The 27541-nt window shown below is 40.4% G+C and overlaps 1 protein-coding gene across 1 annotated transcript in view; it reads right to left on the bottom strand.

Moving 5' to 3' along the window:
* Nucleotides 1-16775, bottom strand: part of ELAVL4 (ELAV like RNA binding protein 4) — a 97983-nt gene extending 81208 nt beyond the window's left edge. Inside the window, exon 1 of the mRNA XM_067535466.1 lies at nt 15698-16775. Within this exon, the coding sequence (XP_067391567.1) occupies nt 15698-15715 (18 nt within the window). The 5' untranslated portion in view covers nt 15716-16775. The remainder of the gene's footprint in view (nt 1-15697) is intronic.
* Nucleotides 16776-27541: the final 10766 nt, after the last annotated feature.

Raw genomic sequence — 27541 nt, 5'->3', positions numbered from 1 at the left:
GAGCCATGTCTACACTACAAAATTATGTCAACCTAAGTTACGGCCACATACACCCACTGCAGTTATTAAATCGCTTGTGCGCGTGCACACTTGACTCCCTCTACTGGCAGTGCACGTCCTCACCAGCAGCACTTGTATCGATGCAGAATGCAATGTGCCATGGGTAGGTATCCCACTGTGCAATTTGCCACCTTCCAGTGCAGGGTCTTTTGGGAAATTCTTGCAGTGCCTCTAGGGGTCGAAATGAGTTGCACAGGAGTGACTGGGAGCATGAGTTAAACTTCCCATACTACTGTGTTCTCCATCTCAATTTCATCTGCAGCCCATAATATTTCACACCTTCTATTTGAAGTCCCACAAACCCATGCAACCCTCCTCGCTATCCTCCGTCTCAGACAGAAGCATGCAGCCTGCACAGCTCTGCACTACTGTCGTGAGTGTTGCAAGTACAGGATGCCTGATCCTGCAGTATTTGCAGAGCTGCAAGAGGAGCCGCAGGGAACATGGGGATTTCTTCGAGGCTAGATTGCTGTGGGGCATAGAAAGAAACAATCCAAAGTTGTTGGCGACATTCACGGAGCACCTGAGAATGGTGGAGCACCAGTTCTGCACCTGAGAAACAAGCACTGACTTGTGGGATCACACTGTAGTGCACGTTTGGGATGAGAAGCAGTGGCTGCAAAACTTTTGGATGCACAAGGCAACATTTCTGCATCTGTGCGCCAAGCTCAACCCAACCCTCCCGCGCAGGGACACCAAAGAGAGAGCTACACAGGCAGCTGAGAAAGGAGTGGGGATTACACTGTGGAAACTCTCAATGCCAGATTGCTACCGATCAGTCAGGAATTATTGTGGAGTCAGGAAATCCACTAAAGGGGCCACTGTCTCACAAGCATGCACGGCCATTAAATCGCCTTCTGTTATGAGGACTGTGACTCTGGGCAATGCGCAGGACATAGTGGATGGTTTTGTAGCAATGGGATTCTCAAACTGCAATGGGGCAATAAATGGCACACATAGTCCCTATTTTAGCACCAGAGCACCTTGTCTCAGAGTACATCAACAGAAAGCGCTATTTTTCTATGGTTATACAAGTGCTGGTGGATCACCAGGGATGCTTTACCAACATCAGTGTGGGCTGGTCAGCCAACGGTGCATGACACACACATCTTTAAGGACACAAGACTGTTCAAAAAGCTGCAAGCAGGGGCTTTCTTTCCCGACCTGCAGATTACCACTGGGAATACTGAATTGCCCACAATGATCCTGGACAACCCAGCCTACCCCTGTCTCATAAAGCCATACATTGGCCATCTCGACAGCACCAAAGATTATTTCAATGACAGATTCAGCAAGTTGCAGAATGACAGCTGAATGTGCCTTTGGTCATTTGAAGCTTGCTAGCATTGTTTACATACAAGATTGGATCTCAGTGAGCAAAATATCCCAATGTTTATAAGCTGCCTGCTGTGTTCTGTGTGGTATCTGTGAAGCAAAGGGGAGGGGGGGGTCAGTTTCCCCTGGGGTGGAGTTGCAGTAGCTGTCTGCTGAATTTCAACAGTCAGATACAAGGGCTATTACAAGAGCTCTACACAAAGCAATACGGTTCAGGGAGGCTTTGAAAGACTATTTAACAGTGAGCCAGAGTTGTATGTGATGTTGTAGTATGTTCTACTTGGTCCCTCTCTTTTGTGGTGTGGAATGAATCTTGTAGTGATTGCGGTGTAAGTAGGAATCTAACATCGTCAATGAGCCTATTAATATTGTTTGTGAATGATGTTATGGGTTCTGTGACACAGTGCAGTAACAAGAAATTGATTGCTGTCAGACCTGTTCATCACCAGCCAATATAAGTTGTGAACTAATAAAGATGAATTATGTTGCAAAAAATAGAATTTTATTCCATAACATGAACCAAGAAAAAAAATTAGAACTTAATAAATTAACGGAACAGAATTTACAAAGGCAAAAGAACAGTAACTTCCTTTTCAGGCACACATACACCAACCGTGTCTTTCACGAGTCAGCGTATGTGAAGCTGTTATTTTCTTTAATGTCCTCTGAGGGGAGTGGTAATGGTCGTACCTGATCCCTGATGCCACATGGAACGTTATGGGGAGAATTATGTACAGAGGAACCCAATATAGAGTTCTCTATGGGTTGCAGAGGGAAGCGAGCATCAGATTGCTGAACCTGCAGGCCCACCAGAGTCTGCAACACCTGTTTTCTGCCTGAGAAGCACAAGCATCAACCTGCTGCAAATCCTTCTCCTGTCTCCTCTCTACTCTAATCTCGTCCATGCTGTCTGCAAGGGTGATTCTCCAAGCCCTGTGCTCATTCCCTGATGCAGCCCTGGTCTGCAGGATCTCCTCGAACATGTCATCCTGAGTCCTCTTCTTCCTCCTCACCTGGCTCAGGCACTCCATGGGTGTGGAAGGGGAGACTCTGAAGTCCACAACGGCAGCAGCTGCCGATACGACACACAAAGGTACCACTGTCAGTGTATTCACGATGGAAATCAAAATAAGATGCTGAACTCACTCCCCTTGTTCCCCAAAAGTTGTAAGCACGACGTTCTCACTTCTGCTTGGGATTGACAGAACACAGCGCCAGTCACACCACCAGCCATAGTGAGTATGGCCCTCGGTGGCAGTGGTGGGAGGAATAGCATTCTGGCATGATTATAGTTGTCTACGGCAACGGAACAGACTATTGGCACCATTTTCCACAGGCAATGGTGATTTTAGCTCACTCCTGTAACAGCGGCAGAGAAAGGACAGCTGCTGCTGGCATCCTGATGTTGCCCAGGCCCTTACACTGCTAGGTTGTGTACTGCAATGGTGCTTGCTGAAGTAATTGTCGAGTGGCATGGGAAAGTGTCCTATCACAGCAGAAGAAATAAGGCAGCCCCCACCCAGGAATCTTAGGCAGAGGATTGCAGACTACCTCCAGGAAAGTTTAACTGAAATCTCTACGAAGGATTCATGGGACATCCCAGTGCACATAAGCAAACTGCTCTGCGCGGCCCCCACGGCTACCTCTAAATGGGAATGAAAAGCAGATAGCAACTCCACCTCTCTTGTTCATTTCACTACCTCTTCTAGCACAATTAAAAATGAGCAAATCAAAAGATGCGTCCTGCTACTTTGCCTGTGCCTGTAATTTCAAAGTAAACAGCATACTTACCAGAAGTTCCTTCTCCTGCATCAGACTCTCCCTCTGCTTGACTATCAGGACAGGCTAGACTGCAGTGGAGTAATAAACAGGTCCTGGCTTGTTGCACAGTGGGTTCCTCCAGTCGCCTATCCCCCCCACACTCCTTCTCATTTACCTCCTTCTCCTTGCTGAAGCTTGGATTCACCAGCAGACATTGTAAATGCCACAGTTTGCCCTTTCAGGATTTATAAGCAGAGGAGGAGAGGAGAAAGCCAAAGATTTTCTATATAGATATCAGTATCTTGTAGATAGCACTGCTGCTACTACCATCAGCAAAGTTACTACTGTGTACAAAATGAAAAATGTTTTCACAGGTTTATAACTGAATTGTTTTAATGTATCTGCTTGTAAATAATGGAAGGAACTTGTTATCAAAGAAATCTAGACTACCTGAAAGATTCACATGAAAAGTTCAGTCATTTTTAAAGTATTGATGTCTGAACAAAAAGCATTTTCTTGAAGTGTGAATAGTTACATCCTCCCCCCTCTCATCTCATCCCAAACTTACCAAACTCAAGGGATCAATCCTACACTTTCCCCAAAGATTCATCCCTGGGCTGAGAACATGCATGGAAATATCAGCTGACAAAGTGATACATCAGTATTATATTATACCTAAGCTAATGAATCTATAGCAATGGGGACAGAGCGGAAGATTGAAAATGGAAACTAATGTCCTGTTGTTTACAAGATTTAACAGCGACCAAGAAAAAACGCCAAGGGAAATACTGGAGAGAAAGAAATAGAATGTCCAGCAGTACGGTACCAGAACACATCAGAACAGAGGAACACAACAGAAATCAGAAGAGATTGTTATGAAGTGTGCAAACAGCTGGCAAGGCAACATCTCCAGTACAGTGCACAATATTACAGGAAGGACATAAGAAAAGATACAGAAAAGAATAATAAGGATGATAACAAGACTCGAGAACAAGGTAACTGAGTAGCTTGGGAAATTAATAATACTTAGCACTTATATACAATATTTTATTTATACTGATATACACTGTGTCTACGGTCATGAAATCTTACAATTGTATACTTAAAAAAACAGCTCACAACCACATCTAGGTTAACCACATCGCTGACCCTATAAAAATCACCATGTACCCCAAAAACTAAGGCAAATCACTTTACAGTAAAGAAAAAATGAAGTTTTAAAATAGCCTGATCAAACAAGTAAGCCTTATACTGTGCCTCAATCTTAACTGCAAAATATTCTACAAGCATCAATTAAATAATCTGCCCAACGCCCTTTATTATATACAATTTACAGATGGACAAATAAGGGTACAGAGGTTATACAGTTGATCCAGGGTGCTGAAAATCAGTGACACAGCCATGATTCAAGAGTCCAAGCTTCCACTCCTGTACACTAACCAGACCTCTCTCTCTTAGTTTTTCATAGGTCATATTACAGAAATGAGGAATGATTGAGCTTTTCACAGGGAACAAAACAAAGGTGAGTAAACTATGGCAAATCCCAGGTACATCTAGTGAACTTTTATGATCCGTGTATGAAGGATATCAACATCAGAAATTCCACCAGCTCCATGACTACTCACATGGACTGGAGGTGGGAGGGGGAGGCCCTCCACCTTGAATCACAGAACATTAGGGTTGGAAGGAACTTCATACCGTCATCTAGTCCAACCCCCTGCTCAAAGCAGCACCAACCCCAATTCAATCATCCCAGCCAGGGTTTTGTCAAGCCAGGCCTTAAAAACCTCTAAGGATGGAGATTCCATCACCTCCCTAGGTAACCCATTCCAGTGCTTCAACACCCTCCTAGCGGAAAAGATTTTCTTAATATCCAATCTAGACCTCCCCCACTGCAATTTGAGACCATTGTTCCTTGTTCTGTCGCCCGCCACCACTGAGAACAGCCTAGCTCCATCCTCCCTGGAACCCCCTTTCAGGTAGTTAAAGGCCACTATCAAATCCCCCCTCACTCTTCTCTTCTGCAGACTAAATAAGCCCATTTCCCTCAGCCTCTCCTCATAAGTCATGTGCTCCAGCCCCCTAATCATTTTTGTTGCCCTCCGCTGAACTCTCTCTAATTTGTCCACATCATTTTTGTAGTAAGGGGCCCAAAACTGGACACAATACTCCAGATATGACCTCACCAGTGCCAAATAGAGGGGAATCATCATTTCCCTTGATCAGCTGGTAATGCTTCTACTAATGCAGCCCAATATGCCCTTAGCCTTCTCGGCAACAAGGGCACACTGATGACTCATATCCAGCTTCTTGTCCACTGCAACTCCCAGCTCCTTTTTTGCAGAACTGCTGCTTACCAGTTGGTCCCCTGTCTGAAGCAGTGAATGGGACTCTTCCGTCACTTGTCCTTGTTGAACCTCATCAGATTTATTTTGGCCCAATCCTCCAATTCATCTAGTTGCTCTGTGTCTGATCTCTACCCTCCAGCATATCTACCAATTTCTTGAACCAAATGAGCTAAATTTAAGTACTTGAGGTTAAGCCCTAGTATTGTGTTTTCTCCCACCCCGATCATCTTTTTTGAAACCTTGAAACAGAGATGGTAAAGTCTTCTTTCCTCCTTTAGTGGGTAAGCAACACTGACCGCTCCCTAGTGAAAGGAAGTATTGCCTTTTCAGAGGACAGGAAGGGCCAGATTCTTGTAGTCTTGGTTTATGATGGACAGCATCCACCAAGCAGAGGAGACCTCCTCTTACTCATTCAGAGGTAAGGACCCTCTGTTACACATAGAAGTCTCCAGAAAGAGAAAAAGGCCTCTGTTTCAGAAGATGTTCTGGATCTGGTGGAGCACTTAAGAGTACATGATGGAATGGAAACATCTCCTGAAGTAACAAAATCTGTAGCATTTAGGATGGAATTTGCCTGGTGGTCTACCAAGGAAAGCACGTACTAGGAGCTCTTGCTCAATAATATTCGAGGCTTCTCTGGTTCTGAAACAGGACTGAGGTCCTGGTATTTACCATGTGAAATATGTGATCTACGTCACATTGAGGGGCATATCACCTTGAAGAGCCACTGAATGAAGTTTGGAGCCAAAAAACTCCAAACCAGGGAGATGAGCTGCAGAAAATGGTAAGTCCTTCAACAACAGCTGTGACAGCAACACAAAGAAAGTGGATGGTGAAGAGAACAAGGTCTAATATTTTCCTCGTCTATCTAAGCAGCTAGTTATGAGTCTACATCCCTCTCAAGATGTTGGATCCATAGAAGTGACACCTAGTAGAAGGAAGAAAGACTTGACGACAAGGCTAACGCCCTACAGTGCTGCCTTGTGTTCCAACCTCAAAGTAAAATCCAGACGGCTTAGGTTATTCTCTATGGAACAGCTCTAGTAATAGGTGGGTCAATCCTGAAGGATGCAAGCTGCTTCCCCATGTTTGCAAAGAGAAGACTGTATGGCTTGTTATTAAGGTTTCCTTCACAATCATGAAGGCTAGAAACATAATTTTATTTTAAAATGAGAAACTTGGATTCTGGAACACAATTTTATAGCTGCAAAACAGCGGGAGCCCCAAACATAAACGAGTTCTACTATATCTAACTTACGACTGTCCAAGGCAACCATCACATTAAAATAGTTACAGTAAAAAACTGAAAGGTGGCGGATTGTGGCTGGCTATGTTAAAAATATCTCACTCCATTGCTGGAATGCATGTATATGCTTTCTGGCAGTTTTCCTCATGTTTTACAGGGATTTCCCCATGCAACAACAAGCAATCTTTCTTTTAATAGTATCACTGGATGCTTTGTAACTTGTGCCTAGAGACCCTCTGATCTGTTCAGATAAAACTTAATTGTACTTCTGACATCAAACAATGAGGGACCTTTAAATTCACCTAACCAACTAGACGGACTCTATTTCTAACATTGCTCCAAAGATGCACAATGGAACCAAAAAATATTACAGTACATCAGGTGAAAATACAGTTTTTAAAATGTGTTTTATGGGAGAGCCAATAACAGCAGTCAGCCTACCAAGTAAAGAAAATTTATATTTAAAAAAAACCCTTTAATATTAAAGAGGAGATGTTATTCTGTTTTTTAAATTTCCAGAAGCATAGAGGTGGCTTAAAGAGAGAAACTGATAAATATCCTACGCACTTTTCACAGAGAAAAACATCCAATGTTGGTTTCCCGGCAGAATTCCAATCAATGTATTTATTCTTTTCTCTCTCAGTTCTTCCCTGAAATTGAAAAGGTTATCTTTTACCTTCTGTCCTACAGTGTCAAGCAGAATGATTGGGCACTATACAACACTGTGTTTTACCAGTTTAAGTGGAAATTTCAGTTTGTGAAGTGGTTTTGTTCCTTTTTTATTAAAGCCTGGCACTGTATAAATGTAAGATGCAACGAAAATATTAACTAATAATTTCCAGTGACATTGCTGGAGACTGCTGAGGGCTCAACGTTTTGAAAATCAGGACCCCTTATTTAGGAGCCTAACTTCAAGCATCTGGGTTTTTTTTAAACCTGGACCTATCTACTGAAAATGCAAGCATGAAAGTTTCCAAAGTAGCTGCCTTTTCCTTCTACCCAAGAAGGCCACGCCAGCATGATAGAAAAATCTCTAAAAACACCAGCAGTCTTTAATCCATCTAGCTATTGAAGTCCTCAACAAAACATCAGAACCCCTTTGCATCTTCAAATACAACAAAGCCACCTTTGCACACCACCTGGACTTTCACTCTGTAATTCTGGCTGAGGATTGGGCCCAATATTTCAAATTCAATATCTAGCGTGGACCTCAATTTGTCCTCATCAGAAGAGCAGGTTCTAAAAACACATTGAGGAAAACTGTTTCCTCTCTTAAATGAGCTCTCTGAAGTGATTCAAACTTCCCTCCATCTTGCTGGAGGATGTGACTGTAAATAAGAACAATAGATCAACAGAATGGATAGGGAGGCGGGACTCAAATAAAAGCAACAAGAGAAGCTTAAAAAGGGAAAGGCATAACTGTACAGACAGGAAAAAGAACCTTTTACTGGAGGCAGGGGGGTGAAGAAACTTTAATTTAAAGGACATGGATGGTAGAAGGACAATAATCAATACACTCTTAACTAATATCTGAAAGCACTTAGTGGATGATTAAAATTTAATTTTTTATCTAGCCTATCTTGAACCCCCTCTCCCAACATCTCAGGGGAAAAAAAGATCTAAAAGTCTCGATACACACAAACTTTAAAAAAACCTCAAAGACCCATATCCTACACCCAGTTCCACCATTTACTTTTTGAACTAGCCGATTTTCTAAAATGTAGTTAGGTATGGCTGTTATGTTAATCACCCTGATTCACATCTCTACTTCCTTCAGAAATGTACTCATTAACTAGACCATCTGTGTAAGGGGAATGGAAGGGCGTGTGCTATATTGTCACAGCATACAGGGCCTGGGGTTGACCTTAAAATCTTTCCCCCTAACAAGGGGAGGGGAAGAGAAAAAAGCCTGGCTATTAGCTTCCTTCTACTCTGCTGCCAGAGGAAGGTATCTGGACCAGGCAGCGAGTTTCTCACCCCTACAGTCACCCTGCCAGTTACGGGAAATGTGGAACAGCAGCAAGTTCTCTCCCTTTAAGATCTGCTCCTGAAGTGGGAAACCTGGCTGGCCTGTGAGTTAAGGAGCATATACACTGCATGCTTCTTTTCGCAGCATGTAGCGTACACACTTGTGTAGCTCCCCAGCAGTGAAGACAGTGAGGCACCGCTTAGGCAAGTCAAAAAATGCCTGAAAGGTGTAGGCTACACAGCTCCCTTCTCACCCAAGCTGTGCCTCCCATCAACACTGCTAATTTTAGCAGAGTAATATTTTGCTGCAGGAGCCTTTCCCCACCACAGGAAAAGACTGGCAGAGGAAAAAGGCTCTGCCAGAAGGGAGGCAGTAGGAAAAGGCTCTGCCAGCTGCCCGCTGCTGGAGCCCTATCTGTATCGCAGAGAAAGACTCTGGCAGCAGGGAAAGGCTCCAATGAGTGAGAGATTAAGTCATTACCTGCTGTCTCCTCTCTGCCAGAGCCTTTCACTGACACACACGGTTACACACCACAGGATGGACGCAGTGTGCTTTCCACTGTGGCATGTCACGAAGAGAGCAAACAACAAAACAAATGTATATGGTGAACACCTTGCTTAAACAACTGAGATCATCTAGAACTGAAATCATAAAAGAAAGGGCCATCATCCCGAACACGTTACAGGGATGCTGACTGAAAACAGTGGAAAATGTGAGTTACAGAGTGCACCCTAACAACATCATGTTAACAAACATACAGTGAAGTGCTTGATCAGCTTTTCATTTGCAAGACTGGTTTTAATAAGAAGAAAAACAAATAAAAGCCATTCCAAAAATACAGTAAAATTACCACTAGAAGTATACATTTTTTTAAAAAATACCCTTTGGCAGTGTTATACATGATACTTACCTGGTACTGACAGAAATACTATTGCACCTCTACATAAACCCATGTTTTAAAGGTTACTTCATATAATACGGCAAAGTTCAGTAGCTTTAGTATAATGCTTGAAACTCAGATGACGGGTGTAAGAGGAGCATTCAGAACATTACCAACTTGAAAAATACTTTTTTCTAAATCTGGGAAGCTGCAAGGTTATTCACTGGTCTCATGTGAGCAAAGAGGCACCAACCCAATTATGCCAAAGGTTTTGGCACCATCTCTCCCGAATTCACTAGCCTTGATTTTCCTTGCTACAGAGACAATTAGAAAAGCATGGCACTGACTCTCCTTGTACCAAGATTTAGGCTTCTCCTGACCAGCCAGCAAAATACTCTTATTCAACAAGGTCTTCGAGATCCTGTCAAGGGCCACAAACTTGAATTTATTTCTGTCCTTGTATATCCAGAGGGCTTCTTTTTGCTACTATTAGGTAACTGTATTATGGGAGAAATGAAGAGGTATCTTGGAACGTCATAATAATACCACTTTTCAATTCCCTAGCACCTTTCATCTAATGTTCTCAAACACTCCACAAACGAGTTCTATCTACATCTTACTAAAAACTCAACTGGTATACAAAAGGACAGGTAACTACTGTCATACACAAGTCTAATTACCTGACAGAACCATCAAATCAGATACTTACGTACAAAGACTGGGAGGTTCAATGGGGGCTCGGAGGGTTAATGAGAAATTGGTGGCCTGACCCCCTTAGTCTCCTTTGAAAATCCCACCCTAAATCACATCAACTGAATCAGATTTTACACACAGGCCCCGAAAGAGATCAACATGGAGTGTTTTCCTGGTTAAGTCATCAGTTTAGTTATAACAGCAAACCCCTTGTGAGGATGCAGTTAAAAGCACTCCTATCAATGTGCCTACACTTGGGTTTCTATCGGCATAGCTATGTTGGTTAAAAAAACGGGGGCGGGGGAGGGATTCACACCCCTAACTGATATAGCAATGCCAGTAAAACTTTTAAGTGCAGACTAGGCCTAGGTGACTTGTTAAAGCTCCCAAAGACAATCTGGGAAAAAGCCAGGAATAGAATCCAAGAATCCCGACCTTATTTTTTCCATTTTAACTTGGCAAAACATCAATTTTTTTTCACCCTTTCAATTGAACCCAGAATGTATATGGCTTTTTTATTTCCTTTATAGTGTACCAGCAACAATGTCAGCACAGCTCTGAGAATAATACTGTTAATTAACTACTGTTGCTACATAATCAGCAGAGAGAAAACAAGAGTGCAAAAATACAGTTTTTATTTTGCTTTCCCTCCCCCCCGTTAAAGTAGCATATTCGAACAAAACAAATCTGAAAATGAACCTTCACAACCCCCAAATCAGCAGCCTATACCAACTTTAAATCACATCAGGGTACTGAATTGCTCACATCATTTTTTCTAATTCTAAAGAATTACTGATGTGTTCTTTTAAAAACGTTTTATCTTTTAAAATAAATGTACTCTTTCAACAAGACAACAGATGCTTTTACACAGTTTTGGATTTTCCCAAACCTGCATCCATTATGTGAATAAGCAATTATAATATTTTATAATTGTCACCTTTTTATAATGGGGCACCAAGCCTGACTCAAGTTCATGCTCTTTTTACTACACTATATAAAGAGACATTCAGCATGACGTTCCTTTTTTCAAGAGATTAAAAATGTTCTATTTGGTTTCATGTTACATCATGATGTTCTCTTTGGTTTCATGTTACGGTTTTTTGGGAAAAATAAACAGAAAAAAACAGGCTATGAACAAAAATATTTATTTACATCCTCCATTATAGCCATCTTTCCCCACCAAAGAAAAATAAAACTCAAAACAAAAACTACTGAGGAAACCTGAGGAACTAATTTTGGTCTGGTTTTAAGCACTCAACATTTTAAAGTCAATCTCTGACTAACTGTAGGTCACCGTAGAACATTAAACGTCTGTTTGCTGCACTATCATTTCCAAAGAGTCTCTTTTACTGGCACCTGGAATCAGAACAAGCATAAGGCTGATTATCATTTCCTTTAAACCCAAAGGAAAAATTCCATGCAAGACCTCAGAGGAAGATCAGTGTTGTATTAAGACAGCATTTATAAACAGAACAAAGCCTAAACAGGTAGACAATAATTATCAAATACACCTCAACTTTTAATTAAAAGATGTAAGAGAAATCAGAAAGAGCTAGTTTTAAAAACCCATTAGAGTATATACAGTACTTTCTAAGAAAATAATTCTGGATCAGTTCTATGAAGTACACAGGCTAATTCTAAATAATCAGGAAGCTCTTTGGTCACTATTGCAGTTTTTAATCATTTTCTAGCTTGCTGGTTAATTCCCCAGGTTTTTTGTTTTGTGTTAAATGTAGGCTTCTTCCATTGCAAAATTGTTTAAAGATACAGCAGAACCAAATGTGACAGGCATGTTTAGTCATGATTCTTGTGATTAGTTCTCCTTTTATACAGGATTGTTCTATTATGATTTATATAATTATAATAAACTGCACCCTTAAAACATACTGAATGGGCCCTTACATGTTTACTACTGATGAGATGTAAAGATATCAGCATCAATCAACGATACTGAACTCTGCAAGACGTTTTACCATTACCCAGGTAGCTAGGTCAGCCTAGAAAGAGGACGAAGTTTTACACACATTTACTGTTCGGAATGAACTTCCCCTAAGACCGAAAAGCAGGCAGAGCTACCAGGACTTCAACTGTGAACGCCAGGGTTTTACTTCTTCGACTGCTCCATCCACATTTCCACATGGATACATCCACATTCCAAATACCTTGCTGGCTCTTCAAAACTGTTGCCATGCTAATTGTTTGTACAGTATAACAGTTAATCCTGATGGAAACTCAAGCAGAAAAAAAAATACATAGCAGAACCAATTTAAAATTATTTAGGAAAATACACACTATGGACTTTATTCTACACGGTGGACATGAAGAGCTATTTCCTCCTTCTTGACTGCCAGCTGTAATAGCCCCAGAAGTCAGAGTGGGAGAGAAGGGAAAGTTCCACACACAGTATTTGGATGCTATCGCCAAAATAACTAGCAGTGAAATAGTTAACTTATACGCCAATATTTTATCTTCAGATTTCAGAGTACAAAACTTCATTGAGCAAAATGGGGAATGCTGATATGTCTCTCACATCTACTGTTTCTAACTAGTGAAGATTTAGTACTAGTCTTATTTGGAAAGTCATCTCTGCAACCACAAGGGCCAGAAACTTGACTTTTAGAACTACAATCTTAAATTTAGTAGACGCTGATGGATTCCCCAGAAAAGTTTTGATTTGGTAGGCTGCCACATAGCAGCACAACCTGACCCCTGAGCTAGCAAGAACAGCAACAGGTTTCACCAGGCTGCAGAGGTCAGGCTCAGGCCCCATCTGTGAAGAGTGGAGGTATCAAGAGGCCAGTTATCCTTCACACAGGACATCCAAGATAAGAGTGGAACTGCCATTTTGCTGTTTGGGAATTACTTCACCTCCACAGCCCCTTTGCATTCATTTCTCATGAGGGACACACAAGTTATCTCCTCCAAAACAAAGAGATGACACACACAGATCAAGGGTCACATCCACTCCATCTCATTAGGTTTCCCAGGGCAGCAGGGAGACAATCAGCGACAGGGAATTCAACCTTGGAGATGGAAGAGCTATCAGCCCCAAACAATGGTTGTTCTCTGCACACTTTTTTTCAAAGTAAAAGAGGTCCCAGAGACAGTAGTAGCATTTTTGGTTCTTTTGCAAAGACATCAGACTGATGACACCCCTCTGGCCCCCCAGCTTAACAAACCAGTTAGGCAGATGGTTTGGAGCACACATAGCTTCTTCCTCTTCACCCAGGCTCCCATGAAACTATGAACTAGTCAGTCTGTTTAAACCAGCTGTATAGACATAGGTTTTAGTTGAAATTCTACTTACTTGGGTTCTAGCTTCTAATTTGGAGATAATGCTCTTCCAGCACTTAGTAATAAATTTCTCAACTTTCCTTTCTAGCATTTGGTTAAAAAAATGTTAACTGAATCCCCAAGAACCCTTGGAATGTAGATAAAAAATGTATATACACGAGCCAAGTCCCTTGTTACCAACACCAAATCTGGGGCTGGTGACTGGTGTAAAACACCCTTCCCTCCAACCCACCCTCAGAAGTAGATCGAGGGAGCATTCATATACCTCTTCATGAATGGAAAGACCTCCCTAATATCTCCCCACTCTGAAAGCCAGATACTCAATTTTGCATTTAGGCAATTTTTTTCTATCCAGTTTGTGGAGCAAATGCTTATTTCTGTCCAAAGGGCTTTTCCTTTGCATAGCAAATAAGCTTCACAATATAATAGATCTTTTTAACTGTCATTTAAATTATTTTGGTATGATTTCTTTTTCCTTACCTGCTCCTAAAACACCTCAGAAATAAATGTGATAACATTCTAATATCTTCACACATTACCTAATTTAAAAATCTAATTTACTTTTCACTATTTAGGCTTACTTCACTGTTTTGCATTTCACTCAGCTTGTACAGTACAAGAAGACTGTCGGTTTCATTTTTGCTTTGAATCTGTTGGGCGTTATGCTTCTCATTCACTAGCACAGTGCTATTGTACTTAAGCATCCAACACTGTAAGGGAACTACTAAATAATAAAAAATCAAAAGAAATAGCTTTTAATTTTACAAAAATAATCTTAATCTTCTCTTCCTGGCTTCTTTTCAAACAAAAAGGCTACACTTTGGCCCAAAACTGAGTAGGCGGTGTCTGAAATATTATGTGATCTTCATACAATATAAAGATAGAGGAGAAACCGCACAACGGTCTGAGACTACAAAATTCTTCTGTATATTTAACTCCCAATGAAGTCAGTAGAAGCTGTGCTTAAGGACTGACAAATTAAATGAACAAACACTGGAATAAGAAACGAGTGCTCCCTGGGGTAAGATATCAAACATGAATTCTGCCGTCATGTGCAGTTCTACTAAAAGTTTCTATACATCAATAAATTAATAGCGCGTGCCCAGATTCTGGCTAAGCGGGAGCCCAGAAAAGCTCTGTGGAGCTCAAAAGTGTCTCTCTTTCACCAACAGAAGTCGGTCCAATAAAAGGTTCTATTTTATTCACCTTGTCTCTCTTAAAGTTAAACAAAAATATCTTCCCATTGACTTACGAGATGAAAATGACCTTTTATACTTAACAACACAGAACACTGGAGACACAGGTCCCAATCCTGAAAACAAGCGTGCATGGGGCTTAACTTGAAAGGCTTGAGCTCACAGTAACTATTCCTGTGTATGAGGTCCTAAGATCAGAGTCTACATTAATAAACAGGTTGAACCCATGATTTTCTGACTGATGGAAAGAAGGTAACAGTTGGGTCTGGTGGGTGAGTTCACCAGCCTGTCAGCAAAACTCTCCTTCATATAAATTCTCGGTACTAATGGGCTATTACAAAACATGATGGGTCAAGAAAAAAGCGGTAACACGAAGGCTCCCTCAGTGAAATTAAAATATTCCCTTAACCTTTTTTTTTAGCTCCGCGGTGGTCTGTCAAACAAGCCTTTGCAGGCAGAAGAGGAGAGCACCTTCTCCAGCCCTTCTGCTTGCTTCCCCTCCCTCCTTTTCTGCGGCCTCCTCCAGAAAGGAGCCTGAAGGCCAACAGAGCTGGGGAGGAAGGTTCAGGAAAAAATCAGTTGTTAAAGTCACAAGATGGATTCCTGCAGAAGTGGGACACCAGCTGCAGAGGAAAGGGGGGTGTTGGCACATTCTCCTCCTCCTCCTCAAGGGAAAGGCTCAGTCCACACAGGTTTTCAAACCACATCCCCTCGCCAGAAGGATTATTTTTTAAATCCTCCCCACACCAGTATCTGCGGGGATAGGGGGTGAACGGTGGCTCCTGGCGGGGGACGCTGGGAGATCAACACAGATCCTTCCCTTTCTCCCTATCCAAGCCCAGAAGGAGCTAAGTGGGGGGTGCCCACGGCAGAGGTCGCCACGAGACGGCTGGAGGGTGGGGGACAGGGCGTTACCTGGCTTTTTAGACGCATTTTCGGGGGTGGCCGCGAGTGGAAGTCCCGTGGCGGGGCGGGAGGGTGACTCTCGACGGCGACAGAGCGGCCCGAAGACACACGTGGCTCCACTCCGGTGGCGGGAGAACGCTCCACCGCCCGACGGCAACGCAAGGTTCCAAGGCACCTGGCCGTCCCGTTCCCTTCCCTTCCCACGCGCGCGAAGAATGGAGAGTGGAACGCTACAGAAGGTTCGCAAGAAGCACGTGGTGGATCCGCAGGCGGGAGGGGTGCAAATGACCGCGCCCAAAGGCAGGCAGGGCAGCGTGATGTTCCAGGGGGCCCGCCCAGCCCCTGGGGTCACATGGGGTGGGTGAGGGTAGCTGGGGAAATTCTCCGCCTCGCCACTGCGTCAGTCACCTCTATTCCCCGGCTCTTGTTAACACCGGTGCTTTCCAAGGGGGGAACGGGAACGGATCCCCCTCCACCCCCCCCTGCTCAGAGTGGGGTTTGAATGATCTTTTTCTAGATACACCCTCAGGCCCTTTCCTCCGCCCTCCACAGGGGCCTGAGGGAATCCCCTCCAACGCAACACTGGGTTGAGGGGAAAGGACAAAACAACAGGCTGGAGTCAGGAGTGGGCCACCCTAAAGGGAGGAGGTGGAAATGCTGAATATACGTGTAGTGGGCAGAATATTAATTTCTCATATTTGTAACAGTAATACGTCTAAAAACCTACAGTTTTGTTTCAAATGAGCAAGGTGCAGTCAGTGGGATAGAACTGCAGCAGTGAAGAGAATTTGCCCCCATGGATATCAGTGTTGACTAACTACCCTTGATGCAAAAGTGTAGTTAGCAACAAAAACTGGAAAATGAGCACACAGATGGATGGGGGTCTGCTGAGTTTGTAGCATGCGTGTAAGCTACTGGCCTTTCTCCTTGGCATCGGAAGAGCTAACACCACATCTGAAAGTCTGTTCAGGAACAGGGCCCAATTTTATTCTTCGAACACAAAACTCAATTAACACAACACTATTCCCCTGATCAAAGCAAGCTGCAGGGGAGCCAGAAGCCTGCCCCCTTCCTTCAGAGCTGCCACAGGACTGCTTCCCACTGTCCCCACCAACTAGCTCTCTAATCCCTTTATAAGAATCACCTGATTCTTTCTCAGCTAAATCTGATAATTAAACAGGACTGGCTAGTCCCAGGATCAATGGCCCTTAAGAGGGCAGATCACCCTGTTATAATATTCCACAGCTAAGGTGTCTGTCTATCTGTATTTTTATACTATACTGAGTACCTTAAAATTTCTTACAAAAAAAAAAAAATCCAACAAAACTATATCCCATGTTGGATTGCATTTTCTCTTTCTGACCTGTATTTGAAGGAACTTCCCTTATAAGTGCCCAACGTCCTGTAAGAATTTACTAAGAAGCATTTGAGTAGGTTAAAAAGCCAGTTTTCAAGCAATGCTCAAGGAAAGGATGAGACACAGTGACACAAATGTATGATCTTATGTCACAAACAGTACACTGTGGGAAGCTTTCCCTTAAACATAAGCTTTGCCCTCTGTTTTTCATACAGTCATTGTTATCCTTACCATCAGAGCAAATTCAGCATACTGTTTAAGAGGATACACCATCATTGAAAACAGTTCTTACAATAAGGTTGAATTTGGCTTACAATTTCAAAATGTAGAAATGACATTATACATAGCATACAGAGTTTACATATAGTGTAAGTATAGTAAGATGTACATATTTAGCAACTTGTTCATAACGAGCCTGATTAAAGAACAACAAAACCCCTGCCAGTCTTCATATTAAAATAGATTGTCTCCTGGAAGTTAAAAGTTTATGAAGTGGTGTACATTGTATGCTTTGATTCATGAATGCAACTTGTATTAATTTCAATGGGTTTTCCACAATAAAATGAGGAGATTTTAAGGCTGTAGCATCTCAGCTCTTTTGAAGATCTGCATGTGTAACCTCAAAATAGTGGTCTGATCTCTGCATGTGATAAGGGTGGTGGAATATACACTTGATAATGCTCTTTGATTTTCACAGTTCTTTGTGTATTAATGTAGTTGTAGGAGGGGTTATCGGAGTCAGACTGCTCCCTATATACTACACATACATGTAGGCTCAAATACATGCTTGATTCCACATCAGCTTGGCAGTGAATTACACTCACTTCTGAAGATTGGATCCAGATCCATCTGTTTCGTGTATTAACATAGAAACAGTTTATTTGTTTGGCTAAATCTCTCTATTAGTTTGTTCAAAATTCTCCCTGTTTTAGAGATTTGCCATCACCAACACAGAGAAATTGTGATACACTCTGCGTAGAAAAGGGAAGAATACTGGAGTTAGTAGTTCAGGGTGGCATCCCCAGTAATTTTTCTAACTTGTGGAGTCATGAAGTGTGATTATCAGGGCAGGATTTAGCCCAAGCTAAGGCAGATTTTTGTTTTCTGATAGTGAGTCTTACCTTTTCAATACACTGTAACATTTTATTGTGTTATAATTACCTTATACAACTATACAAAGAACAAATAATAAAACATTTCTTTCTGATTCAAAGTTGTTTGGCCATACTTGTGGGTGCATTGATTTTTTTTCCTGTGCATTCGGACAGCCAGAATTATGGAAATCCTTCCCAACCTTTAGCCTCTACAACTTTCTTTTGAAGGGGGATTGATATTTTGTAAAATTCAGAAGTCTAACCCCAAATAATAGTCACGAGACATCAATCCATTACATGATTAGGCATCACCTCATTAGTCAGCAGCTTTTCTAAAATCAGTTTACTTTCAAGTCCTCTCACGTTTAATGTTTTTATTGATAGTATATTGAGTTTGCATTGTTCAACATTTCATTTTTCCACCCTGAACTTGTAAGGCCTCTTTAAAATCATTAAAAATCTCCACATAATACCCAAAAAAACATGTTTAGCCTTTTACTGTTCTTACTGATTCTGTTTGCAGCAAACTACTTCTGTGCAATAATTTACAAAAGGTCATACAACCAAGGACCGTTCTACAGAGAAATGCATTCAGTTGACCATATCATTTTAAATCTATATGCTATTATATACTAACCTTATTACACATCATACTGAACATGTTAACAGATGATTATTCTTTAGTCTCTAAAAAACAAATACTTCTCAAAATTGTTATATTAACCCTATATAAAAGAGAATGCTAATATAAATGCTATTCAAACACAGAAATGCAAATTTTAACTAAAATATTTCTTCTGACTGAATACTGTTAGTGAACAATTTGGAAATTCATTACCTATAATTTAAGATTTATTTAGTCTCATAATCTTGTAATGTGACATCTTATTTACATAACAACAACATCACTCTTCTTAAATGAGAAATAGAGTGAAAACTTACAATTCCTTCTTCAGAAAACAACTCCTCTACTGAAGGTAATAAAAATGCTATGAAATCCGAAATCAGTAGAAAAGGATTTGGGTGCTCATTGTGCACCTGAATTAGAAAGGCACCTGTGTTTCTTTGTCTATATACGTTCGTCTCTACCTGAGCATTTAATTTGCGTTACTCCTCCCACAGTCCGCCCCATTTCTTTGTCTAAGCTGAGCAATCAAACAATAACATCTATATGATATCAGAAATCTGGACTGAATGAAAATGGTGTGATTTACTACTGATAAATGGCTTACCTGTCTCACAATTTAAACCTTAAAGCAAAGTATGAAATTTTGCTGATACCATCATCTGATAGAACAGGAAGATTAGACTGAAACTTCATGGTGCTATTAGAGCACAATGAACAAATTATATATTCAAAATATTATACCCCAAATCTTTATGTCATTTATGCATACCACACAATTTTAGTGTGAATAGGAAATGCAATCTAAAATAACTACTTGGGTGTGTTTTAACCATAAAAGAGAGAATACGCTACATGTTTCAGGCAAGCTTGGAAGCTCATTACAATGCTTGTCTTTGCAACTGTAAGCTATACACACATCAAATATTTTAAGGACTTCAGTAATGAACTTTCTTCTTTCATTCAGTCAAAACTTCCACTGAAGCCAATGGCCAAAAAAAGAACCTATGAGTGTGAAGTTCAAGTGGTCTATGATACTATTGCAACACAGAATTATGTGTAGTTTCACTCACAATTTTCCTTTATTGCATTTTACTTATTTTTTGGGTCATGCAAGGTTTTTTTAAAAAGCACATGAAATCTAAAGGAACACATTTAATTTTAAGGTAAGATTGGTTTTAGATTTGTTGTTACAGAAGAAAAATCTTCTAAATGTTATCTACTTGTAGCATTTGATTTCATGACAGCAGCTCATTGTTTAGTTGGTAGGCTTGTGTCATGATTAGGGCTGGTCCAAATTTTTCAATGTAGAATTTGAGATGAAAATGTTAATAGCAATCTCAAATTTCAATAAATAAAGGGGGCAAAATGTCACAATTTTCCTCCCCACATTTTTTGTCCAACTCTGACCATGAGAATGGTCGATTATTATTATGTCTTTTTATTTTTGTAAAGCAGCATACAAATATATGGTTCCCTATAAATATTTAATAATAGTTTAGCCAACTATCATATGCCAACAAGAGCAGAGGAGATGTAAACAGAATGGATCCCATTGAGTGATTTTTCCCTGAGGGTCTTGCTGGTTTAATTCTGATTTAGAATAGTAGGAGTGATGAGGAGGAGATAAACAGAACTCTTGTTTCACAAAGTAGATGATTTTCTCGTCACTTCATCTTAAATCTAGACGGCTCAGCATTTAACAGTCCTTCAACATTCTGAGGCAAATATCCAGTATTTGTATTGTATACATGCTGATGGAAAAGAAGCATTTGGAAATGGGTCCAATCAGGAACACCACATCCAAACCCCCTTGAACACTGAGAAAGTCTGGATCCAGCTCTTGAGTGCAGACTGGCCCCATTTCTAGTAGTAATACTGTGTCTCTGTTTTTCATATAACTTTTCCCCCCTATATTTTCAAAGTGCTGCACAGATATTTTACTGAGTCAGTGGGAGTCATTCAGTTGCTTTTTCACACAGTTCATTGGATATTTAAGGTAAAGTCCTAATCTCATTTTTGGATTTATGAATGTTTATCTTGGATTAGCCATTTATCTGCTAAGGATTTTGACCTATATCCTACACTTCTGGTGAGCTATATATGTGCATGAGCCTATAATGGCATATTAGAATGGGTTGGCCATGTTCATATTTAACACAGACTTCATATATGGTCTCTTTACAATCAATATTGCAATATTCACATGTATACGTTAAATAAGTACTTAATTTGCACTAGTAGGGAAGACAAGCTGAAAAACTCTCTTAGCATCCTGCTGAAACCAAACAGTACTTAATTAGGGACAGCTTAAAAGATCAGACCTCACAGCCGCACAAAGAAATTGAAATGATTTGGAGCCAGACAGCCCTCGGCAGTTACATTGTTACTCTACTCGTGGTTTTTTTTGTTTGTTTTTAAACTGTTTTTACTGGATTTCCTTCTTTTTGTAATTTCTTTTGGTCAGCCTTCCACAGCTAATCCCTACACCATTGGCTCCTATTCTTGCTCTCATTCCTGAATTTGCACTTCCAGAAATGGAACATGAACAAGGGTAGTTAGGAATTTTTGTATGGTTCATTTCCTACATTCTTTGTTTCCTAATTGGTCCCAGTTATTGGACATTAGGGCTAGCCTTTGATGCAAGCATTACAGGCAATTGCTTGCCCTCCCCTGTGATTCTGAAGTGATTCGGTAGGTTATGGGCCCACTTTATCTTGGTTCAGTGAAGGCAAGAAACTCAGTACTTGATTATTTTCCTCACTCTGGGGACTTTGGGGACCCATTCTTGCTTGCACTTTTCAAATCATAATGTTGGCCCCTGAATGTAATGGTGATCCTTCAGTTTTTCACAGGAATTTCATAGCAGCATTCTACATCTTTGGTGTCCAGATTGAAAGTCACAGTATTAGAGTCTCCGCAGAATCATTCCATTTCACATTCTGTTTCTGCTAAGATACCCAGGCCTGTGGCATGCTTGGTGTGGACGAGATTAACCAGTCGTCTAATCAAGCAGCCGTTGATGTGAGAGTTCTCATTGCCAAGTTGTTTACTTCAACCTTTTGTGAGTTCCTTTAAAATATTTTGCAAGTTTTCTTCAGTTTATCTAGTGCTTACTCCAGACCCATTTACTCCATCCAAGCATCCATATTATTCTGTCCTCTAGTTTCAATGATCCCCATTTTTATTTCACCAAAGTCAAGGTGGTCTTTATAATTCACACCATACAATGGTGTTCTATCCCCCTCTCGTCATGGCTGGGCCACTGGTAGAGGTTGATGAACCCAACACAGCTTTAGCAAACAGGAGCAGATCTTTCAGCTCAGGCAATAGATGCTCCTATTTTAAGACCAGAAATCCCAGGTTCAGTCCCCACTGCTAATAACCCACCCAGAGCACAAAGTTACCTCTTCATATAAGCAATTCTGGCATGAAGAGAGCCTAGTAAGTCTCTTAAAGGTAGCTTGTCCTTTTTGGTACATGCAGTGCTGGCAATGGGTTAATGTTGCAATTAGAGGTTACAGCAGAAGGGAGCTCCTCAATCCCTCTCTGGAGTGTATAAACAGCATTTTTTTCACAGCACCCATTTCTTCTTGGCTGGTACAATGAGAGTTCCTCCTCCTTGTTCAATCTACTTTAACCATTAGTTGCAGCCCACATAACAGGTGCTTCATGGGATGCTGAGAGAGGTGACTCATGACAGGTCACTATCTTTTTTTTTCTTTAGACTCAAGTGTATTCAGGCAGTTTGTTTGCAGCAATTCTTCTGAACCAGTCGACTGTTAGTCTAGTAGTGATGCTGTTTCTCACACTGGAGCTCATCTCCCTTCATGATACAGATTTTTCCTTCATTCTGCATCACAGCTTGGTTAGTATTATTTAGCTAGTATTATTTAGATTAATGCATTAATGTGGAATTATTTTAATTCTGTTTACAGCTAGACCTTTCTGATTGGCTGTTAATGATATCATACCTATATCTCTACTGGGCAGTAAATGCATAGGTTCAAACTTTTTTCCCTACTGACACACCAGGTTATGCTAGTGCACTTCAGGAAGATCATTGCATTTCTCAGGTGCTCAAAGTAAGTTGGCCTTTGGTCTCACCTGGTTGACAACACCCAGAGATACTATAGTTGCCCGGAAATGCACTCCTAGTTATGTTTAATTGCTATGTTATATATTTTAATAGTTACAAAATCATATTTTAATGTAATGTTAAGGTTTAAATTTTAATTGCATAAAAGTTAGAGAATTTAAAGTCAAGTTTCCCACAACAACCTTAATTCTGTCTGTGTGTGTGCATTACAAAAGGGTCTTCTATCATACGATCACATCACTTGAATAATGCTAAACGCTACCTGTCAGAATTTCAACATTATTGAAAAAGGATAAAAGTGCACAGTGCAACATATTTACACTCTTACTGAAGGAACTATGCTGAGAAAATGTGGTTCGATTCCAATATGTTCCTATATTATTTGCTGAATAGTATGTCACTTTGCTCAGTATGTGTGATCACATAACAAAAGACATTATTTCATTATGATTGCTTGTTTTCAGGAGTACCACAATTTGCTATGCACTTTCCAAGCAGAAAATAAGGCATGAACCCAGCTTCCAGGAACTTACAATGGGGGGCAGAGTTAAGGTTACAATGGAAACCAGCTCCAAAATTCCTAATTTTTGTCCCATCAAAATCCTGTTTTTACTGAGGTGGCTGTAAAGACTTCTAAATTCATATTTCTTCACAGTATTATATGACAGAACATACTTCTGTTTCTGATTTTTCATCATAGCAAATTATTTAGGTAATATGCTGGAACTGTGGCTACAGCGGACAAAAGAGCATGTATGAACTGGTAGGTCAGATTTCAATTATGGAGACAAAGAGAGATGCAGTTGAAGCAAAGGACTGACAATGGCTGAGTGAAGAAGACAAATGATCTACCACAGCTAAAATACTGATGATTTAACTACAAGATGAAAGAAAAAAAAATAGAATTCCTCCTTGATAAGGCAGCTGATCTGGAAAATTTCTAATGGGAAAATGTCTAGGATCTCAGAAGAGAAAGGTGGCAGAATATAATTAAGGTCTTGCACACTTTCATACTGTAGACTTTTGGTTAAGTGTTATCAAGACCTATGTTTAGAATTAAATTAGTACTTCTGATACCTCTGTGCCAGTCTCCCCATTAGTGATTGGCACCTAGGCTGTAGCCCATCATAATCAGTCCTGTGTATTCTGCAGCTGCAGAATGTGTTGCAGAATTCACCCTTTGCTACTCCAGAATCTCAGGTTGAATTTTTTTTAAATAATTTTTCTGTCTTGTGATTGGAGAGAGAAATTTAAAAATGCATATTGAACAGCAATGCCTGTCTGAATCCGCAGAGAGCCTGAAACAATAGTCTTTAGAGGCATCACTGCCCTATTCATTGCATTCAAGGCCCTGATTCTGCAGGTGTGGAACTTGGCATTTTCTGAAGAAGCTATGTAATTCAGCTTTTTTTGCTGAAGCCAGGCACCTGACATTTGCTTTCTGTGTCCCGGCCCTACCAGAAGCTGTCTACATCTTCCTCTTACTCTTCAGCTTTCCCCACAAGGGGCAGTTAATTGGAATATAGTGCATGTTCCCTAAGTTGTTTCACGGAGCCAAGCAGCTGGTGGTCAGGAAGACAGAACTGGAGTTTAGTCTTCAACCACACAGTGGGAGTGGGAGGAATCCAGAAACAAAGGCTAGCTAGATGGGATGCATGGAAAATAGTGCAGCAGCCAACACCTGAGTTGCTGGGGAGATGAGCTTGTGAAACTTTATACAAGCTTCCTTACCTCCTTCTTGGAATGTATGGAAAGAAGGAGGTTCTGAGCTGGGCTGCTTGGATAATATTGCAGGAGCCAAGAGCCAGAGGGTGGACCCAGACTGGGCTTAATTTGTGCCAGGATTGAGCCCCAGCATCTCTAGGCTTGGCAGTTCATCGATAGCCCTGGCACCTCTGGCTTGCCGCATCAGTTATGCAAGTAAAAAAAATTGCTTGAGCTCCGGCATCTAATTGCTTGAGCCCGGCACTTCTTTCATTACAAATTAAGCACTGGACCCATCTATCTGCAGACCACAGTGGGAAAACAAAAATCCTTGAACATAATCATTGGTAAATTTTACATTAATGAGTATTTTCAACTATGAACAGTAACTGTGTGTTTTTGTGTGAAGCGGCAAAGCTGGGAAGTGAGGGTGTTTCATGTCAATAGAATAGATTTAAAGCAGCAGTGGAATGTAGAGTTTGCCATGAAATATAGGGTGTTTTGCAACAGAATATGAACCTATGGTGCTGTGGAGTGTACAGGACACTGACCACAATATTGCTTCTGAGATACAAGGGCTGGGAGGTCATATTATTTTATTTTTCTCAGCATCAGTCCACACCTTCAGATGCATTATGACATGTAGAAGCATAGGCTGGCAAAGTCTATAATTTAAAAGATTGTCATGTGTTTTTCTTCTGCACTCTAGATTGTGAGTAGAGTTCAAGAGGAAGACACTCAACTTTTTTCTTTGTTTTTAGTGATTTGACCCTGTCACTACAGGAATCATGTCCTTATAGATTTTTCAGTCCTGGTTTATAAAGGATGCTATTGCTCTCTACTTGGAACTGGAGCAGTTTCCTAAGACCAGAGACAGCTTGAGGATCACTGGCCTTTTACAATTACAGATCACAATTTCACCTTTGTGGCATTTACAGTACTGAACTATTGTGATGAGCACTATGGAAATGTCTATAAATAAGCAAAATGCTTTTAACATCTCTTGTTTTTGCAATGACGAGGATGGCAGTTTCTGGTACAATACAGTATATGGTTCTGTTTAATAAATATATATATCCATTAAAGTGCAGTTAGGATCAGAAAAGTGTTTGTTTATGTGGCAGTGGCACCTGCTTTCTTAATTGTATCTCCCTAGGTGTCTTTGATTCATATCTGATTACATTAATGACTAAAATAATCTTTTACTCCATGGAACAGCACATGATGCTATAGGAGACTGAGGTGGATTTTAGTTCCCCAATGCATCATCAATACAGTCAGTTAAGTTCTGACTCTAGAATGATTATTTACCGAAAGGATGTAAGAATTTTGGTTTTAATTCACTAGTCCTATGCAGGGAGTTTCAAAGGAGCCAACTGGGATCCAATTTCCTTTGAATTTCAATAGGAGTATGGTGCTTAACTACCAAAGGACAAGTCTATGCTAAGGAAAAAGGTATGCTTTTGGGGAGCATGTAAGGGATATTTGGAATAGATATGGTTTATATGACTAATAGTTAATTATTCCTTCTAGCCATGAAAAGAAACAAACAAAAAAATAGAAAAACTATCCATCTCTGTTTATCCCGAAATAGGATCCACCTATAAAGACAATAAGAAAATGGTTTACATCATGTAAAACAGTTTGTCTAAGGACCCACAAATCAGCCAAGGTTGGATGTTCCTCTCCTCAGGAATAGAAACTAAACTGGGTATTGTTAATCACCAAGGCAAGAATCTCTCAGAGTTTGCATATGTACAAATTTCTTTCTACCTCCCAACCCTGCTAAAAAGAACTCCAAGAAATCTGAGCCACATGGTTTCACCCCAAATTATAAACTATACATTGTTTCCTTGTAAATCATATACACTGGAATAATGTCTTTTAAATCAAATTAGAATCTGCACATTTATTTGCCATGTGAGTCAGATATAAGTCCTTACGTATGTGAAAACTGTCTCTTGTTTTAATAGAGTGACAAGGTGGGTGAGGTAATATCTTTTATTGGAAGTTGGTCCAGTAAAAGATATTACCTCACCCATCTTAATATCCTGGGATCAAAACAGCTACAAGAACACTGCAAACAACAGTGGAAGATATTGAATCTCACTCTGTTGTAAGTCCTAAATTACGTGAAATCCTTATGTATAATCAAAGAATGTATGGAGTACATCCTTCAAATTTAGAAGATTATGTGGATTTTGGTGGTTTTCATTGTAAATAATTGTTGCACTCTAGAAGTAATAGGAATTGTTTGGCACAAGGAAGGAGAAATTGTTTTAAGGATCTGGTTTTAATATTCTAAACTTGTCCCTTTTGGACCAATCCAGTCAAAGAGAAGTAACCACACTCTTCAATGCACCTTAAAGACAAGCGCACCCTTGAAAGTATGATGAATATGTTAGGTACAAAAAAATTAAGAATTGTTGATTGTAAGTAAATGTAATAAGAAATCTTGGTAATTTGCATTAGTCTTCGATATAACTATTGAGCCTCAACTCTAGTTTTCTGTGATTCTGCTTGCAAGATTGTATTGTGTGTGTAGTGCACACAACTGATTATGTCTACATTTGAGTGGTGAACTGTTGGTTATATATTAATGTGGTTCTGGGTGAATTAATAAATTGTTGGTTGGTTGAGAATAAACAAGTGTCCTGATTTGAGAAATACTGTTCAAGAGAAAAGTTGACCTAAAAAGAACCCTGCATTTTAAACTAGTAAGCTAACATTCCCTGGACTCAATAAAAGGGATAATCTATTGGATTCTATTCTAAATTGGCAAACATAGTTTGTTAGATTTCAGCTTTAAAATCTAACATACACCTGGACAAATTAATAATTTCATAATATAATATAATAATGAAATTATGAATTCCCCCTTTCATCATTAAAGGTGTTAGCAAACATGTTAAATGCATAATTTTTTTCCTAGTGAAGACAAGGCCTTATGAGAGTTTCAGAAATCCCAGGCCTG

Source organism: Emydura macquarii, unplaced genomic scaffold (genome assembly GCF_026122565.2).
Source record: "Emydura macquarii macquarii isolate MOO-44397 ecotype Brisbane River unplaced genomic scaffold, CSIRO-AGI_Emac_v2 contig_3506, whole genome shotgun sequence".
Classification (NCBI taxonomy): domain Eukaryota; kingdom Metazoa; phylum Chordata; order Testudines; family Chelidae; genus Emydura; species Emydura macquarii.
Note: the sequence above shows the minus strand (reverse complement) of the source record. Positions and strands in the feature narration are given on the sequence as shown.